The sequence below is a fragment of the Diabrotica undecimpunctata genome, chromosome 7 (assembly GCF_040954645.1).
Source record: "Diabrotica undecimpunctata isolate CICGRU chromosome 7, icDiaUnde3, whole genome shotgun sequence".
Classification (NCBI taxonomy): domain Eukaryota; kingdom Metazoa; phylum Arthropoda; class Insecta; order Coleoptera; family Chrysomelidae; genus Diabrotica; species Diabrotica undecimpunctata.
In genome coordinates, this window is record NC_092809.1 from 46,834,468 (window position 1) to 46,853,976 (window position 19,509).

General features: G+C 34.4%; 1 protein-coding gene across 1 annotated transcript in view; it reads right to left on the reverse strand.

The window, feature by feature from the left end:
• Nucleotides 1-11,410, reverse strand: part of LOC140446710 (D-2-hydroxyglutarate dehydrogenase, mitochondrial-like) — a 45,528-nt gene extending 34,118 nt beyond the window's left edge. The window contains exons 1-2 of the mRNA XM_072539307.1: nt 11,250-11,410; nt 854-1,001 (exon numbers count right to left, since the gene is read on the reverse strand). Of these exons, the coding sequence (XP_072395408.1) occupies nt 854-1,001; nt 11,250-11,333 (232 nt within the window). The 5' untranslated portion in view covers nt 11,334-11,410. The remainder of the gene's footprint in view (nt 1-853; nt 1,002-11,249) is intronic.
• Between the last annotated feature and the right edge of the window lie 8,099 nt (nt 11,411-19,509).

Genomic DNA, 19,509 nt, shown 5'->3' on the forward strand with positions numbered 1-19,509 from the left:
TATTTTATTATATTTTTTTCCCTTTGTCTATGCTATGCCGATACCTACTAACTTTATTTTGCTATTAACTTTTGGCATTTTTTTTTTCGTGTGGCATTTAGATTAGCTTCCTCCGTGGATGTGTTTATTGTTGCTCTGGAATCCTAAGAGTCTTCTAACATTATTGCCACAAATTGGTCGCATTGCTCCTGTAGTTTGAAGTTAATATGCTCCTTTTTAACCTGCACCGTACTGAAGACGACCAATAGTCATAAATACGTATATACGGTTGCCTTCCATCTTATACAGATATTTTATTATATATTTTTTCCTTTGTTGCGAGGTATACCGATACCTAATAACCCAAGAAATACTGATTTTATAATATATTTTAAATATTTACATATGCGCATATTTGGTCTATTTTCTGTTGCATATATTTTGGTCCCTACTTATGATGCATACCTATTGGCCACATCTGAGTGCATATTCGTATATTCTAGGTTTGATTTTGCGATAACTCGAGAACGGGGCTTCATAGGATAAAAAAAGTAAAGATACCTTTTGTACAGAATTTTGCGATCTGCGAACTTTTTAATCGAATTTTCCTGTATCTCCTTCTGTTTAAGATATATATATGTATATATATATATATATATATATATATATATATATATATATATATATATATATATATATATATATATATATGGATACCTTGGATAAAATCCCACGGACAAGCGGGACCTATGGATACTTTTGAGGTAGCTTTTGTAATGACGTATTTAAGACCTGTAGAAAAATTCATCTGATTGGGAATTAATGCAAATTTGGCATAGTTTTTCATCTATTTTATTTAGATTAACAATTTTACCTCTGACTTGGAAAAACCAGTCCACGTTATATTTGTGCAAGTCTTCGGAACTGGTAAGTACCCTATTAACTCCAAGCACGTTTTGAAAATGTTTTATATCTTCATCTCTAAGGTAATTGTAGTTGCCTCTAGTAACTTTAAAAGTGTTCTGAAAACAAGAAATCATGGTGAGTGGTATAAAACTCGAGATAGTTTATTGTATAACAAATATATAACTGCAAAAATGTGTATAACAATTCTTATAAGCGTGTTATTTATGAAGGTTATCAATACGAATATAATAAACTTCCGCACTAGTAGGGGAGCAAATGCCGATTCTGATCACTATCTGGTCAAAAGTAGGAAAAAGACCAGATTTTCAAACATCAAAAAGGAAAGAGGTTCTAATCATGAACGATATAGTGTAGAAGGACTCAAAAATACGAACAAAAATAGAGAATATAGACAAATGTAAACATCAAACTAGAAAACAGATGAAAACATGAACATATAAATGAGGAGTGGGAAGGGTGCAAAAACATCATAAAAGAAGCACCTGAAGAAGTACTAGACATGGAAGGTAAATAAAGAAGAACAAAAATGAACGACTAGTTTGACGAACAATTTCAGATTATAACAGAAAAAAAAATAACAGAACATATTTACTAATGCAATAGGGGCACAGAGCTCAATAAGCAGAGGAGGAATATAAACAGTTACGTAAAGAAAAAAAGAAAATCCACCGAAGAAAAAAGAGAGAAAATATGAACAAAAACCTTCAAGAGCTAAAAGAACTAAGTAAGCCAACAGAGCTAAGAAACTTTTACCAGCAACTAACTAAAAACAGAAAAAAATGTGTATAGATAAAGTGGGTAATATATTGTAATAACAGCAAGAAATACTAAGAAGATAAGATACTAAGAAGATAGGGAGGTGACGCATTACTACAAACAATACATGAGCCAATAAGAAGAAAGATATGATTGAATAAGCAGTTACCAGCGGAGTGGAGTAGCAATATTATTGTACCATTACATAAAAAAGAAGACTACTGGAATGTGGAAACTACTGTGGAGTCACTCTGTTGAACGCAGCATACAAAATAATGTCCAAACCAGATATTTTTTCTACGGAAGATCCTGTAAAAACATATCTCTTTATAGACTTCGAAAGCGCATTACAATATAAATCGAGAATTCCTAATACAAATAATGAAAAAATTTAATATACCAACAGAACTAAGTATTGATAAAAGAAACTTTAAGAGTTAAAACAAAAATCCTTGATACAAAACGAATTATTCATAACAATAGATGTGACAAAGGATCTGCGTCAGAGAGACGCCTATCATGCATCTTATTCAATATCATGATCGAAAAAATAATAAGAGACGCAACAGGTCAATGCTCGATAAATAATATGTTATAAAAGTGTTGACAGAATCGCAAGGCCAAGAGGAGAAATGATAAAGGCATTCAACCAAATAGAACGAGGTGCACAAAATAGTGACCTTAAGATCAATCAGGACAAAACAAAATATATCCATGCAAGCAAAAACGCAGAAATAAGGCAGCTACAGAATCTAACAATGGGAGAATACAATATTAAGGAGGAAGTGAAGAAGCAAATATGTAAATATAATATAATAGGCGAATATAAATACTACCATCGCTTAATTAGGCAACTAAGATCAAATAACGTCGCAAGAAAAACAAAATGCCAAATCCACAAAACCTTAATAAGACCAATACTCACATATGTTTCAGAAACCTGGACACTCTCTAAACGTGAGGAAAGATTATTAGACACCTTTAAAAAAATCTTGCGACACATATACAAAGGCAAAAAAAAAATTGGCGAAGAAGATACAATTTCGAATTATATCAGGATCCGAATATTGTAACATTCATTAAAATAGGATAGCTGTGTTAGATGGGACATGTAGAAAGAATGGAAGAAGGAGAAATACCAAACAAAATAGGCAAACAAGTGCTAGTAGGAAAAAACAACAAAAAGAAGAAGACCGAAGCTGAGATAAATAGAAGGAATAGAAAATGATTGAACAACCTTAAAAATAAAAAAAATGGAGAAAAAAAGCTCGAAACAGATTAAAATGGAGAAGAATCATGGAACAGACCAAGACCCCAAATGGGTTGTCGAGCAAGTGATGATGATGACTTTATCGTTTGGGGTGTATATGAACTGGTTCCCGCTCTCAGGTAATAAGCACTCTACGGATAAAGATGTTTGCGCGAATTGGTTACCGATGAACTTCTCGGAAATTTAGGTCATTAGGCATGGATTTTATTGGAGTGGCCAGTTAGAAACTAGATTTTCCCATAATTCTTTAAATTCGTATATCCCTGCGCCGCAAGCTTATTTCAAATTAGTTTGCTGATAGTTTTGCGTCTTGCTTGTACTTGATCATATCGTCCAAAGAGATGCAATCTACAGAAATGTTATGCGATCGGTGTAAACCCATGTTAGTGGTGAACAGTTTTGAATATAATTTCCACAAGTTATTGTCGAGAGATTGAAGCGATGGCAGTGTGCACGCCGTGGATGTAAGTCGTATGTGAAAATAAAACCTCCCCCACCGTACCAGACCTCGACTTTGGTGGTGAGCACAACCATGAGAGCATCAGACTGGAAACGCTAATGCAAATGGCCGTGCCAAATAAAGTCCATGAAACTTCTTCACAAAGAAGTGAACAATTTTAATAAGGATAAGAAACTGCATTCCGACGCCAATTTCGTGGTATTTTCTTGAGAGACAAATTTAATTTTGTGCAGTTTAAATACTATTTATGTGGGCGGAACCTTGAAATACTACACGAAGTATTTTTTTCAACTGTTTACTGTCCACTGGTTCATGAACGAAAACTACGTACCTCTTCTATATGGTTGCTTCCCAACAAGGAACCCGTTTCCTACGTAAGTGTGTTCCAATTCTTGAAAGAGGAGTGTACGAGTAGAAGCATAATCTTTGACCCGGCCGTTCTATGTGGATTTTAAAATACCAATTCACCAAGCAGTTCGCCAAGTTTTTCCAAATTCTGATATGCACGATACTGTTTTAACCTTGGATAGACTTGGTAAGTTTATTAAACGATTCTTAGTCTATATGAATTTAACTTTAATTATATGAAATAGGTGGCAACGAAATGAAATGAAATAGTGGGTAAGATTCAGAAACTGCGCTTGGCAACGGAATATTCGAAAGAATCATTTCTTGTTACTTAAAATACATGTTTGGTCTCTCTTTGTGTTTGGCTGAAGACGCCAAATTTCCATCTACCGTGTGGGCTGAGAATCAGTAAGTCGTTACAAATATCGATAAATAAAGTTGCCATCCGAACATTTTAAAACGTATAACTTCTTTTGAGTTTGTAAAAAAATGAGGGCATCAACCTGTATAGTCTGTAAGTTGCAGTTTCTTTAGGGCAGACCGGGGCAAGTTGACTAAAGAGGTTAGTTGACCAATTGTCTTTAGTTTCTCTAATGTGTAACAGATGTCGCCTGTACACATAATATCTGAACTGCCCACTTTTGCATCTCCATTTTACAATATCGCCGTTATGGTCGCTTGTGTTTTGTGTCGTTGAGAACAAGACATCTAGAATCATCCTTGGTAAGTAATTACTTTGGCTCTCAACATTTTCGTATTATTATCTATAAAATAGTTTGTCACAAATTTCACTAAATATTTTTAAGAAGTAACATACATTGACTATAATTTGGCGTAATTTAATCGTATCTACATTAACGCTTGTCTATCCTACGGCCCTCGGAATGACAGGGTGACCCATGGAGCTTGTCGACCAAACCCTATCATGTACTTAAATTTCTGAATTTGTGAACTAAGTTGGCATTTTACAACGGATTAATAAATTGACAGTAATATCGAAGCATTTGGAAAGTATTAGAAACTGTTATATTGCATGTGTCTCTCCAAATGTAAATCTATCTAAGGCGTTAATGGTCTTTATTTTTATTACAGCAGAACTATGAAAACCTACAAGAGGAAAAGTGATAAGGGCAAAACAGTACCCGATACCAATCAACGGGCAGTTGCGACAGTTTTAAATGAGGGCAGAAGTGTCAATAGTGTCGCCAAAAGACTTATCAATACCACAAAAACACTTCAGCGTTATGTAGTTAAAGCCAGATCACATGGTGGGAATGTAAAGCTAGAATTGTTTAAGTTATTTCAATGTGCAAAATATTTTTTCTAAGGAACAAGTGACACTTCTAGCTAATTACCCGAAACAAGCTTCGTATATTTATTACGGTTTAACCTCGAAGCAGCTCAGAAAATTCGTCTTCCAATATGCCAGTGCAAACCATCTAAGAGTTTCAGATAGCTGAACAATCAATAAAATGGCAAGTCCAGATTTGTATATATCTTATATCAAGAGGAATAGAATACTATCCTTGAGGACACCACAAGCCACCAGTTTGTGAGAAGTCACTTCATTCAACAAATCAAATGTATACATGTTTTTCAACAATTTGAAAACGGTATATAAGAGTCTGAATTTGCAAGCATTGGATATTTGGAACGTACACGAGACGGGTATCACAACTATTTAAAAGCCGGATAGAATAGTGGTACGATAGCGACGTGGCTTCTAGCAAATAGGCAAACTCACGCCCGCTGAAAGAAGAACTCTTGTAACTCTCACTGTTGCAGTTTCAGCAAGTAGTAATTCTGTTCCTCCGTTCTTCATTTTTCCGAGGGTAAAGTACAGCGACCATTTTATTGGAGTTGCAACTGTCGGAAGCCTAGGAGATGCAAATCCATCAGGATGGATGAAAAAACATTTTGTGAAATTTGTCAAGCAATTTGTGTTTCACATAAGATGTTCTAAAGAGCGCCCTATACTTTTGCTGCTCGACAGCCATGAATCCCATCTTTCTATCGACGCGTTAAATATTTGTAAAAACGGAGCAATAGTTTTATCTTTCACGGCAACAGATAGGAGTGTTTACAAACCCCAAAAAAATACTGCAATTCACCTGGATGGTGATCAATCTAGGTAAGACATTCTCCATTTTCCATGTTTCTGGCATTGTAAAATTGAGCTCTAGCTGCTACGCCAACCAATATAATGGCTGGGTTCAGTAAAACAGAGATATGTCCTCTGAATGAGCATATCTTCACAGAAAATGACTTCTTGTCATCATATGTGACAGACATGCCTACACCAGAAAATGAAGAAGGAATTGCTACCGAAAAGAACAGAAATATTTCAACAGTGGATCAAGTTAAAATCATGGAGAATCCACCGAAAATTCTAAAACATTTCCCAGATGTCAACGACAATTTGTCTGCAAACATAGTCGCGTCGACAAAAATAGAACCAACAAATCCGATATGAAGAAGTAAGGCCATTTTCAAAAGCATTTCTTCGACAAAATCCGAGAAAAGAAGAGACAAATTACTATTTTAACCGATACTTCGATAAAAGACGCTCTTGTGGAAGAAAGACATAATGCGAAAAAAAAAAAAGAAAAGTCCACATAAAATAAAAACATGCAACCAAAAGAAAGATCAAAATTCAATCAAAAACACGAAAATTAGAGACGGTCGAAGATTTCTTTTCCGGGAATAAAGCCCGATTCCATCTACGCCTGCAGCTCATCATGACCCTACATCCTCGGAATATGAGTAGAGTAGAGTAGAGTAGAGTATTTATTTAACTACATAACAATACAAATATTGTTTGTAGCAAGTCAAAAAGAACATACATAGTATTAAAAAAAAAAAAACGAATATAAAACGTAACTTAAATAATATATACAAACAAGAACATATAATGAACAGAAAAACATTTATGGCAAAGTTACGGTAAGCAGTTCATTCGATGTTCTGCAATGAGTCATATATTCTTCTGAGCAGTAAAAACAATGTTTTAGTAGATATTTTTTTATAACTTTATCGAAACTATTACAGCTTAGCTGTTTTATACTTTTTGGTAAAATATTGTAATAATTATAATTAAGACTATTTTTTTCTGAAAGACTTAATCTACAGCGATTTGTTCGTAGGTAGTGACAGTTTCGCGTATTGTGAACATGGACATCAGACTGCTTTATTAAATGAGCACGTTTTCTGTGAATTTCAGTTAAAACTTGAAATATCAACAGAGTAGGTAGCGGCATAATTTTGAATTTTATAAAGAAAGGTCGGCAGTGTTCTAGATAACTAACCCCTGCTAACATTCTGATAGCTTTCTTTTGCATTCTAAAAATTTGAAGTGCATTTGTTGAATTGCCCCATATAATTACACCATAGTTTAGATGAGAGTGAAATAAGGAAAAATATGTCATTTTTAATGTTTCAAAGTTGACAACCCTTGCTAGTTGGCGAATAACAAATAATGAACTTGATAGTTTTTTCTTAAGTTGTGAAATATGAGCCGACCAGTTAAGTCGATTATCTATGGTTATTCCCAATAGTTTAACAGTCTCTTTGTTTACTAGATCATTGTGTAAATTACTTGCAGATATAACCAAATTTTGCGTTTTATCAGAGTTAAGTTTTAGTTTGTTTGCAGCAAACCATGAGCTAGATTTAGTAGAAACTTCCTCATGAGACATTTTTAAATCATCATTATTTTTTCCTGATATAACGTATGTCGTATCATCTGCGAATTGTATGGTTTTGTACGGAGATATGAATTTAGGCAGATCGTTGACATAAATAATAAACAAAAGAGGTCCTAAGACCGAACCTTGTGGGACTCCATGTTTTACTGATAGAAAATCGGAGAGATGACCTTTTGACACTACCGCCTGGTGTCTGCCACATAGATAAGAAGTTATAAGCTTAAGAGGGATACCTCTGATTCCATAGTAATTTAATTTGTGAAGCAAAATGTCGTGTGAAACGCAATCAAAAGCCTTCGACAAGTCGCAAAGAGAAATTGCTATGCGATTGCCGCGTTCAAGCCCCTCAATCACCTCGCTCACAACATTAAATACCGCGTTCGTAGTAGAACGAGCACTTCTGAATCCATATTGTGAGTTGCTAAAGTAATTATTTGACTCAAAATAGGAATAAAATTGTTGTTTGATAACTTTTTCAATCACTTTCCCAAAGGTAGAAACAATGCTTATGGGTCTGTAATTGTCAGTTTTTGAGGAATCACCTTTTTTGTAGATTGGTAGTACTTTTGAGTATTTTAGTATTTCTGGAAATACTCCAGTTGATAGAATTAAATTAATAAGATGAGTGAAAGGTGTTAAAATTATTTGGTAAGTTTCTTTTAAAATTTTGCTATTAATTTCGTGAACGTCCCTACAATTAGAATTACTAAGAGACTTTATTATTTGAGAGACCTCTTCTTCCAGAACGGGACGAAAAAAAAAGGACTTGCTCGGAGAAGGATAATTTCTGTAATTGACGAGGACATCGACGTTAATACTGGGAAGAGATGTAATTATATTCTCTGCAATTGTAGTAAAAAATTGATTCATTTCGTCTGGAGGTAGATCAGGTTGTACCGAACTGGATCTTGTGTAGTTTCTTTCAAAATTTACTATTTTCCAGCAGTCTCTAGGTTTATTATTGGAATTAGTAATAAAATTACAGTAAGCTGACTTTTTAGCAATTTTCAATTGCCGATTATATTCAACTTTTTGTTTTTTATATACTTTGAACAAATCGGGATCCTTAGTGGCATCTGCAATGTGTTTAACAAGAGAAAGATTGGATCTGTAGACCTTAATTCATTATTAAACCATTGCACAGGTGTTTTTTCAGCCATTTGTCGTACTTTTTTTAGTGGAAAATGTTTTAATATTAAATTGTTATAAGTTTCGGTAAGAAAGACTGTTAAAAAATCAGGATCATTATTAATATCATAGAAAAAGTCCATATTTGTACTAGCTAGCGCACGTTTAAGCTTCTGTAAACCAGAAGAAGTAATAAACCGCTGAAATGTTTGATAAGTGTCAACAACTTTATGCTCAGAGTCAATAAATAAAAACTGAGCTCGATGGTCAGAAAAACAAGGTTCAAATACGCCCACTCTGTAGATAGTTTCAGAAAATTTGTCATAATGTTGTCGATGCAACTACTGGACTGGGATGTGATTCTAGTATAATCGTTTATAGTTGTTTTTAAACCAAAAGATGTTAATAGATTTTGAATATCAAAAAAAGGTTCTGATTCAAGTTTAAAATTTATATTAAAATCACCAAGTATGATAAGTTTGTCTGCTTTACTAAGCAAGGATGTTATGACATTTTCAAAATTCACCAAAAATAAGTCAAAGTCACCCTTACCCGATCTGTATACAGTTAAAATATTGGTTTTTATTGAAGGTACATAAATTGCACAAAACTCAGAACTTTGCTCTACATTATATTCATTTAGATTAAGAGAGGAATACATAAGATTTTCTTTTACATAAATTGCAACTCCGCCTTGTTTCTTTTTTACCCTACAAAAGAAATTAGCTAATGAAAAGCCGGATATGTTAATTAATTTTAAATTTTCTTCACTTTGCCAGTGCTCGGAAAAACATATGACGTCATATAATTTTTGATCCGCAAGAAAAGCATTTATCATATCGACTTTATTTGAAATACACTGCAAATTAACATGAAACATGCTTATCGTACCTTTTTGAATTAGTTTATTTTGATAAAATTTTGTAGAAGCTTCTAGGTTTCTTCCTCCATCTTCTTTGTGTGCTGAAAATTTCTGTTGAAGTTAAATCTCCTAACGGCAGCTCCTTTGGGCCAAATATTAGGACTGTAGACTTCGTCAATTTTATCGAAAGGGAAAGATACCTTATATGTGGAGTATTTGTCAGTTCTATGCCATTCAACGCAGTTAAAAGTAATATTGGGTACCGTCTCACCCAGAAATTTTAGAAGATCATCGGCTTTCATATCAACACCAATGCGGGACACATGTACATGACCTTGTCTAGGAATGGTGTTTACAGTAGACGTTTCATTGCTTCCAATAATCGGTTTGTATTTATTTTCTTTTTTCGGTTGGGTATTCCAAGATGAGTGTCCTGTTTTTAGATTGTTTTTATTTTCTTTTTGTTTATCACTCATGTATGAATGAGGTAGACTTGTGTTTTTGTTTAATGACATTTTAATGGGTTCTTGACTGGTAGAACCTGAGTTGGTCGGGCCTGCTTTATTTACAGTTTTTTCACTAGATGACGTTGGAACGGGCATGGCTGAATTTTTATTACATTTATCTTTTAATAAAGAAATTAAATCTTGTTGCTCTTCCGTACGTTTTTCTAGATGGAATGATAGTTTACTTACTGCTGCAAGTTCACTTTTTATATTAGTAAGTTCCTTGTTGGTCTTTATACACTGTTCACACACAATAACGTCTAGGTTATGTTCGATATTGAATGCTTTTAATACCTTTTTGCACTGTTTGTGTTAATTTATTAACATAATCTGATAACTGTGGATTAGAACCGGAAAGTGGCAACTTTAAATTCACTAATATGTCAATTAATTCCTGCTTTTTTAGCTTATTTAGTTCCGCTGTTAAAACTGCGACTTGATTATCGGACGCCATCTTGAATCATCAATCCAAGGGTTCAACCAATCACCATGAGGGTGAAACTGAGTGCTTAGTATGTGAAGAACCGTATGGAAATAGCACTAGAGGTGATGACTGGGTGCAATGCACCCATTGCAGCAGATTGGCTCACATCAAATGCACGAACAAAAGTAATATCACTTTTTTCATATACATCAATTGTGATTCAGATGGTGATTTGTGAGTGTCGTTTTAAATTGGTAGATTTTCTTGGTAGTTTTTTCTCTACATTTGTTTTTGGATTGTGTCACTATTATTACCCTTATAATATCACTAAGAAAATATTGAGTCAACTAAACCCAGGCCGTTAGTCAACTAGTAAACACTCACCCGATGCTAGTTGACTTGCTTTGCAAGGCAGTCAAAATTTGCTTAAAACTTTTTTCTAAGGAAAATTCGAATAAATTGAAAATGTATGTACAATACCTAAATGAGTATAGAACCAGCTGACATACTTGAATTTAACGGTATGCAAAAAATTAAACAGTAAAAATTATTTATTGAAAAAATAAGTCAACAAACCCTGGTCTCCTAAACAAATAAATTGTTTACGATTACATTTCTAATTTCTAGTGTATATTTATACCTGTTTTACCAAAATCCAAGTACTAGAAGAAGATTTAAATTTCTGAGAATTTTGTAATGAATAGGAGCCGGTTCATGTATGGGGTTGGGAGGCAATTTGCGTATGATTAAAGTGGATTTATAGAGCTCGGGAGCCAGTTAAGGTGCGCCGAAGGTTTGACGTTAGTTTATCTTTATTGTCGTTTATAATCGTAGGTAATGGTCGCTATATATGTCATTACAAAATTTTAAATAATTTTTACTTACTTTTGTCAATTCGGGTAAATTTTGAGAGTATTTTCTTAAACCTGGTTTAGGAAGAAATATTACACGTTTTAAAAAGACTGACATTTTCACCTTAAGATCTACAAATAATGAATACAAATAATATAATATATTCTTAACAATGCTACAAGACTGAAATGTTTTGATATCATTGATAAGGATAATTATTAACCATATTTTTACAAAGGTCAAATACGGGGGGACAATGATATTTCACGAACTATAAATAGATATAATAGATAATTTTAAATTTATGTTTTTTTATTTAAACACAAAAAAACATCAACCGCGCAGGTTTACTAGTGGATATAACAAACACATGAAATATTACATTCAATATAAGAAATGAAAATAATATTCAAAAATTCAAAAATAAATTAAAAGCATGCTTGATCCAATTATGCGTTTACAACCTAAATGATTATTTTGACTTAATAAAAGACTACAGGGAATATTACAGGCGCTTAAAGAATGCAGGCTAGATTATAGATATACTAAATTATTATACAAAATATACCTGCAGGCAACAACCACTGTCAGATTACATACTAACAGTAATCGCATAAAAATAGAACGGGGGGTTAGACAAGGAGACCCAATGTCACCTAAACTTTTTAATACGGTGCTAGAACATGCTTTTAAGAATTTGGATTGGATGACAAAGGGAATAAAAATAGTTGGAGAATATCTAAACTACTTACGTTTCGCCGATGATATACTTATAATAGCTGAAGATCTAGGTATGGCAAGAGAGATGGTACAGGAACTCGTTGTGGCTACAGAAAGTGTAGGTTTAAATATAAATATCTCGAAAACAAAAATCATGACCAATTTGGTACCCAACCAGAACATCAGTATTGGTGGAAAAGAAATAGAACTCGTAGATAGATATAAATACCTGGGACATGAAATTATGATTGGCAGGGATAACCAGACTCATGAACTGAAGAGAAGAATCGGCCTTGGGTGGGCAGCATTTGGAAAACTGAGAGAAACTTTTAAAAGTGAGCTGCCCACATGCCTAAAGAGAAAGGTATTTGATCAGTGCGTCCTCCCAGTCTTGACGTACGGAGCAGAAACACTTACCTTAACAAAAGCAGCAGCTACCAAACTGAGAGTCACGCAGAGAAGAATGGAGCGGTCCATGTTAGGAATAACTCTGCGAGACAGAATAACCAACGAAGACATCAGGAGAAGAACCGGAGTGACTGACATCATCGAGAAGATAGCCAGACTAAAATGGAGATGGGCAGGACACATAGCCAGAATGACAGATGGGCGATGGACAAAGAGGTTATTGGAATGGAGGCCAAGGGAAGACAAGAGAAGCGTCGGTCGACCACCTACAAGATGGACTGACGATTTAAGAAGACTCGATAAAAACTGGATGAGAGCGGCGCAAGATAGACGGGGTTGGAAACATGAGGAAGAGGCCTATGTTCAGCAGTGGACTCTTGAGGCTAGATGATGATGACAGGGAATGAGGACCGACGGGTTCAGAGACGCTCTATATTGCATTTCTTTTTTTTTATATTAATCTATGTTTTATTGATTTTGTTTTATGTAATTGTCCTATATAACTTGTTGAGTGACTGACATCATCGAGAAGATAGCCAGACTAAAATGGAGATGGGCAGGACACATAGCCAGAATGACAGATGGGCGATGGACAAAGAGGTTATTGGAATGGAGGCCAAGGGAAGACAAGAGAAGCGTCGGTCGACCACCTACAAGATGGACTGACGATTTAAGAAGACTCGATAAAAACTGGATGAGAGCGGCGCAAGATAGACGGGGTTGGAAACATGAGGAAGAGGCCTATGTTCAGCAGTGGACTCTTGAGGCTAGATGATGATGACAGGGAATGAGGACCGACGGGTTCAGAGACGCTCTATATTGCATTTCTTTTTTTTTATATTAATCTATGTTTTATTGATTTTGTTTTATGTAATTGTCCTATATAACTTGTTGATCATGCTTTATGTACTATATGACTTGTTCTATATCACAATGTGATCTGATGGGATTAATAAAGAATATTCTATTCTATTCTATTCTATTCATTAAACAGAATTATTGTATAACTTGTTGTCTATTAAATTGGTTAACACTGTTAAAAATTTACGGATTTAAAGAATGATGGAAAAATCCAATTTTTAACTGGCTATCCAGCCCAATAAAATTTTATTGGGCATCGCATACCTACCTAAATTTCCAAGAATTTCATCGGGAGCCAATTCACGCAAAAACCTTTTATCGATGGATATCTTATTACCTACAAGCGGGAGCCAATTCATGTGCACCCCTGAAAATAATACTATCGCAGTGATAAACCGCAGAATTTGCACGGCCAATAGATGCTATTTTAGGCACAATCTCCTCCTTAAATCCACAATTATATCGAGAAATACAAAAATAAAACTCTACAAAACAATAATACGCCCAGTCCTAATATATTGTAACGTGTTTCAATAAAACGAGTGGTTGTAATTTATATAGATATATTTATTTATAAGTTTAGATCATGATAATATCTAATCAACTGAAGCGCTGCTTATACATACAAGTTATTATGTAGTAGTGTAATCTGCAATAGTCCATTCCTGTGGACTATTCTCGGTTTGATGAGCGACTTGATCGTGTCAGCCGGTCGATAAATCAGGAGCATTCTGGAACACACAGATCATCATCTCGAGATGCAACCGTTACATGGGGTACGTCGAAATAAGCATGGTTCAGAGACCTCGACTCTAACAAAAAAGAATGAAAACATGTTATAATATTTCGAAAGAAAAGTACTAAGGCGAATCTATAGAGCAGTGAATGACAATGGAATGTGGAGAAGTCGATACAACTTCGAACTTTATATAATATACCAGGAACCTCATATAGTAAAATATATTAAGATAGGACGTCTGAGGTGGATAGGACATGTAATGCGGATGGAACAAAATGAAATTGATAGACCCATTGGTCAAAGAAGAGGAAGATCCAGAACAAGGTTCCTTGATAACATCGATGAAGATATGAGAAATATGGGAATACGTACTTGGCGGAGAAAGGCGATGGATAGAGACGACTGGAGAGGAATTCATGAGGGGCTAGGCCCTACGCAGGGTTGTAAAGCCAGAATGTGTGTAGGAGTCGATATCATATATTTTCTTTACAGTAGTAGGCAGTATCTTGACCATTGACAATTTTAGAGGTGTCGGTAAAGATTGGCTAATAGTTGGGATAGTGGTCTAGAATTACCATGAACAGATGTTTAGTTGTTGTAAAATTTGTAGTTGATCTTTGTAAGTGTTAAGGAAATAATTAAATAGTTAATAGGTGGCATGTCCGTGGAGGAAAGTTTACAATTATATTTAGCGATACATTGAGTTGATTCCCATCGGAAGTCTTGAGCTTTATTTTATGAGGGGTGTAGGGTTTTTAGTCTTTTTGTTAGGAGGAAGACCAGGGTTGCAGATGTGGAAGAATACAGGATACTATAGGCATTATATAGCCCAAACAAATCGTAGAATCTAAAATACGTTTGAACATTCCATTTCTGATTTTAATTTAAGCTCCAGATCAACAACATCTTCATCGAGGTCACAAAATTGATTTTGAAAACTCCAGAACCATAGCCCATATCCGCTTCTATAATCCAAGAATTATCCGAGAAGCCATAGAGATTGAAAAAAGGCCAAATTGTCTCAATAAAAGAGATGTCGGCATCCGGTTACCTTCGACATGGAAACCTCTCATAAAGAAAATATCGTTTGCTCTATCTTCTAATCAAAATTCCGCCATCAGAAATTGCCGCCAACCCGCACCCAAACCATGTCAATATCGACGGTATAAATAACCTGTCCTCTGTCCACAGTTGCGGTAGTGCAGTGATTAGTGCAATTATAAAAAAACGTATTCATATCTAATATCATCATCATCAATGGCGCTACAACTCTTCGTGAGTCTTTGCCGCGTTTACTATTGCCTTCCATGTTTGTCCGTCCTGTTCCAGTAATTCCCATTGTCGCCCTCCCATTTTCTCTAGATCTTCTTTGACTGCATCTTTCCACCTTGTACTAGGCGGCCCTACAGACCTTCTTTCCTCTGGCCTTTCCCAGAACATCATATCTAATATAGATTTTCAAAAGCATTTGACATAGTTCAACCTGGTAAGCTCATACATGCATTAAAACACATACACCTAGATACCAAGGATATTAATTTAATAAAAAATCTACTAAAATCAAACAGCGGTCATGCGGGTGGAAAATAATGAAACAAATCAAGTAGAAATTCAAAAAGGAGTCAGACAGAGATGTGTGCTGTCACCACAATTATTTAATGTGTACTCCCAACTAATATTTTAGGAGTCACTATAGGAAAGAATTGAAGATGTAAGGAATGGATCGAGCATCATTAATAACATAAAATTTGCAGACGATACCAGAATTATGACAGAAAATATAGACGACTTACAAATTCTTATAGAAATCATTAACAGATAAATCAAAAAGATAGGACTAGCAACGAATATAGATAAAACCAAATACATAGTGATCTTGAAAACCCCTGTTGACAACATACATCTGACATTGGAGATTAAACCGTTAGAGAGGTTCGACAAGTATAAATACCTCGGAGCAATTATAAACTTAAAGAGGAGATAAAGGTCAAAATTGAAATACCTCGAAATGGACTTATAAAATAAAAGTCAATGTTTACAAATAAGAAATTGAGTATGGTTATTAGATTGAGATGGTCGAATGTTATGTATGGTCGAAACTGCTTTATGGGGTAGAAGCTTGGACTCTGAAAGCCCAATCTGTAAAAAAATTGAAGGCATTCGAAATGTGGCTATATAGGCGTATTCTTAAAATTCCTTGGACTGTAAAAATCTCAAAGGAAGAAGTCTTTTCTTTTGCTGATGAGCGGCCAAACTATCTCCTCAGGACTTTCTGTATATGCATATTTCAAAGGCAACTATTCTTTTTTCTGTTTCATAGTCAATTGTCCAACTTTCACAGCCAAAGAGCAAAACAGAGAAAACATGTTTTGTTGGAAACCATTTTTTATACGATTTACAAATTCTTGGTAAATCGATTTTTTTGCGTTTTTACCCCCCTGCCAGGAGAGGTTTTAGGGGGAAGCCCGGGGATAAAAGTGGTAAACTTTTTTTTACTTGTAAATACTACCACCAATTATTTGTAATGACTTACCTGTCTATGTGTGCTCATGGTGTACTCTGGTTCTCTTACGGGGGCAAGATGAAAATTTTTTAATCTAAATAAATTTTAGAAATAAAAAATGTTGTTTATTTCAAAAATGCATTGATTTCTTTGTATGGTTTCTCCTTAATTCGAGACCCAAATTCCTGCGCTCCAATGTCAACCTAATATTACCACGTCAGGACTATTTTAATCTTCCTCTTTTATGTCTTCCTGGGGGATTCCATCTAAATACTATACTGGGTCATCTTTGACCTGGGTTTCTTTGATTCGTCGGAAATATCCAAACCACTTAAAACGTCCTTTCTATTGTATCAGTTAACGTGTATGTGGCATTTAATCTATCTCTAATGGCTTCATTGGTAATTCTGTCGCGCAATGACATTATATTTAACTTTTTCTTTGGTTTAACATTTAAAGTCCACATTTTACTTCCATCCTTACGACAGAGTCCACAAGTGGTATTTTAATCCTAATCTTTGTTTTTTCTGTTATACATTGGTCCCATCATACTGAATTAAGACTTCCAAATACTTTCTTTCCCTTTTCTATTCGGTGTATAATTTCCTCTTAAATAAAATAAAAAAGATTCTAACAGCGCAACCCGTAGGAATGAGAAGACGGGGTAGACCAAAGCTAAGGTGGATGGACGGGGTAACACAAGATGCCGAGAAGATCGGAGTCGGCAACTGGAAAATGCAAGCGAGGGACAGAATAGAATGGCGTAGAAAGCTTGAGAAGGTCGAGGCCCTCTAAGGGCTGTAGCACCAAGATGATGATGATGATGATGTATAATTCCTCTTATACTAGCTCGGCTGTTGTCAAAAATGCTCGTAGATATTTAAACGACTTTAAATACCTCGAAGTCGAAATACCACAGGTAAAATCGTGTTGTCTTGTAAATATTCCTACTTTCTATCAATAGCTTTCATAATATGAGATTTCCAATCTTGAATCGGAATAACGTTGGTTCTCTGGTCTGTGCGTTTGGTTTTCATCTTTCTTAATGATCTCCACACTTTAGTGATCTCCTATTCTGATTTTAATATTAATGCAGTGCTATTCCCACATTAAATGTTTATCTTCTCTGACCTTCTGTTATCTTCTTTCTAATACTTTATATTCATTCCATGTTGCTTCTGTTTTAGGTTTAACCACTCTTTTTAGGTCTTTTCTATTTTTCGTTCTTTTTTCTTATAATTTATTTTATTTCCCTGATCATTCATTATGGATTGCTTTTTTACCCTTTTTTTCATACCAATTGCTTTTTTAATAGCTTGATGTGTATAGCTTCTGTTATTGTTTTGTGCTCTTCTTCGATATCCGTACTAAATGTTCTCTTATATACAGTGTGTCCGTAAAGTATGGAATAAATTCGATATTTCCTAAATGAAAAGTATTTTTAAAAAAATCTAAAACACGTCGATTTTTAAATGTAATGTTCTAATTTTACAATAAAATTTTATTATACAAGGTGATACACATTACAGTAATGACGTCATCGTCTCTTTTTTTAAATATAACACCCTGAATTTATTACATTTTTAGATCGATAAAAATGAGTTGATTTCAAAAAAGTATAATACTCGTGTCTAATGGATATATTTTGAAAGATATGCGCTTAGAAAATAAATTATTTATTATCAATTGCAAAAAAGTAGCCTACTTCTAATTATTTTTAAGTAATTACCTATTTCTGTAATAATCTTCTGTGATTATTTTTAGTAACGTTCAATAACAATTAAGTCGTACAATAATTGTAATAATTCGTGAATGTTCTGTATTATTGCTTAGAATTAATTTTAAGTAGAAATTAGTTTGAGTGTAAAGCAAAGAATTGAAATACTCATGATGATTGGGTATGGAGACAAATCGCGAACTCAGATGGAAGTGTGTAATTTATTTAATGATAAATATCCAGAAATACTCATCACGCAGTCAACAGTAAGTAAGATTGAAAAGAAATATCGAGAAACTGGTACGGTTGAAAATGCAGGCAAACCAGGTGTAACCAGGCAAACCCTCTGTAAATTATGTTACAACATTAGATGTTCTACTTGCTTTTGAAGAAGATGCGCACACTTCTGTTCGTAAGGTTAGTAGTGATCTCGATGTTTGCAAAACAACGGTACACAAAGTCCGTAAAAGTAAGTAAAGTAAGTAAAATGCACAGTTGTACAGGAATTAAACGAGGATGATCCAGATAAAAGAATACAATTTTGGGAAATAATGATGGATAACAGCCACCAAAACCCTCTCTTGGTTCAAAATATTATTTTTTCTGATGAGGCTATATTCAAATTAAATGGCGAGGTCAACCGTCAGAATTGTAGATACTGGGCAAAAGAAAACTCCAACTGGATGCGGGAACATCATACACAATACCCGCAAAAGGTAAACGTATGGACTGGCATTGTAAGAAATAAAATCATTGGACCCTACTATTTCGAAGGTAATTTAAACGGGCCAGCATTTCCCAGTACAATTAATCTTGGAGGTTTTGATAAAAGTTTATGGTTTCAACAGGATGGTGCGCCTCCGCATTATGCTTTAGATGTTCGAAGGTACCTAAACGAAATTTTTCCGAACAGGTGGATTGGAAGACGTGGACATATTGAATGGCCAGCGAGGTCGCCAGACCTCAATCCATTGGATTATTTTATGTGGGGTCATTTAAAGAATGTTGTTTATAAAACGAAACCTGCAAATATTGGAAACTTAAAAACAAGAATTCGTAAACATAAACAAGGTTCTACAAGAATGTGTACAACGTTTGGGTTACTTTCAAATACAACAAGGGCTACAATTCGAACATTTACGATTAATTCATGTATTAATTACTGGATTACTTTTAAGTTATTTATTATAATTTATTTATAATTTATTAATATTATAAATCAATAAAAATTAATTTTCTAAACGCATATCTTTCAAATTATATCCGTTAGACACCCAATATTATACTTTTTTGGAATCAGCTCATTTTTATCCATCTAAAAATGTCCTAAAATACAGGGTGTTAC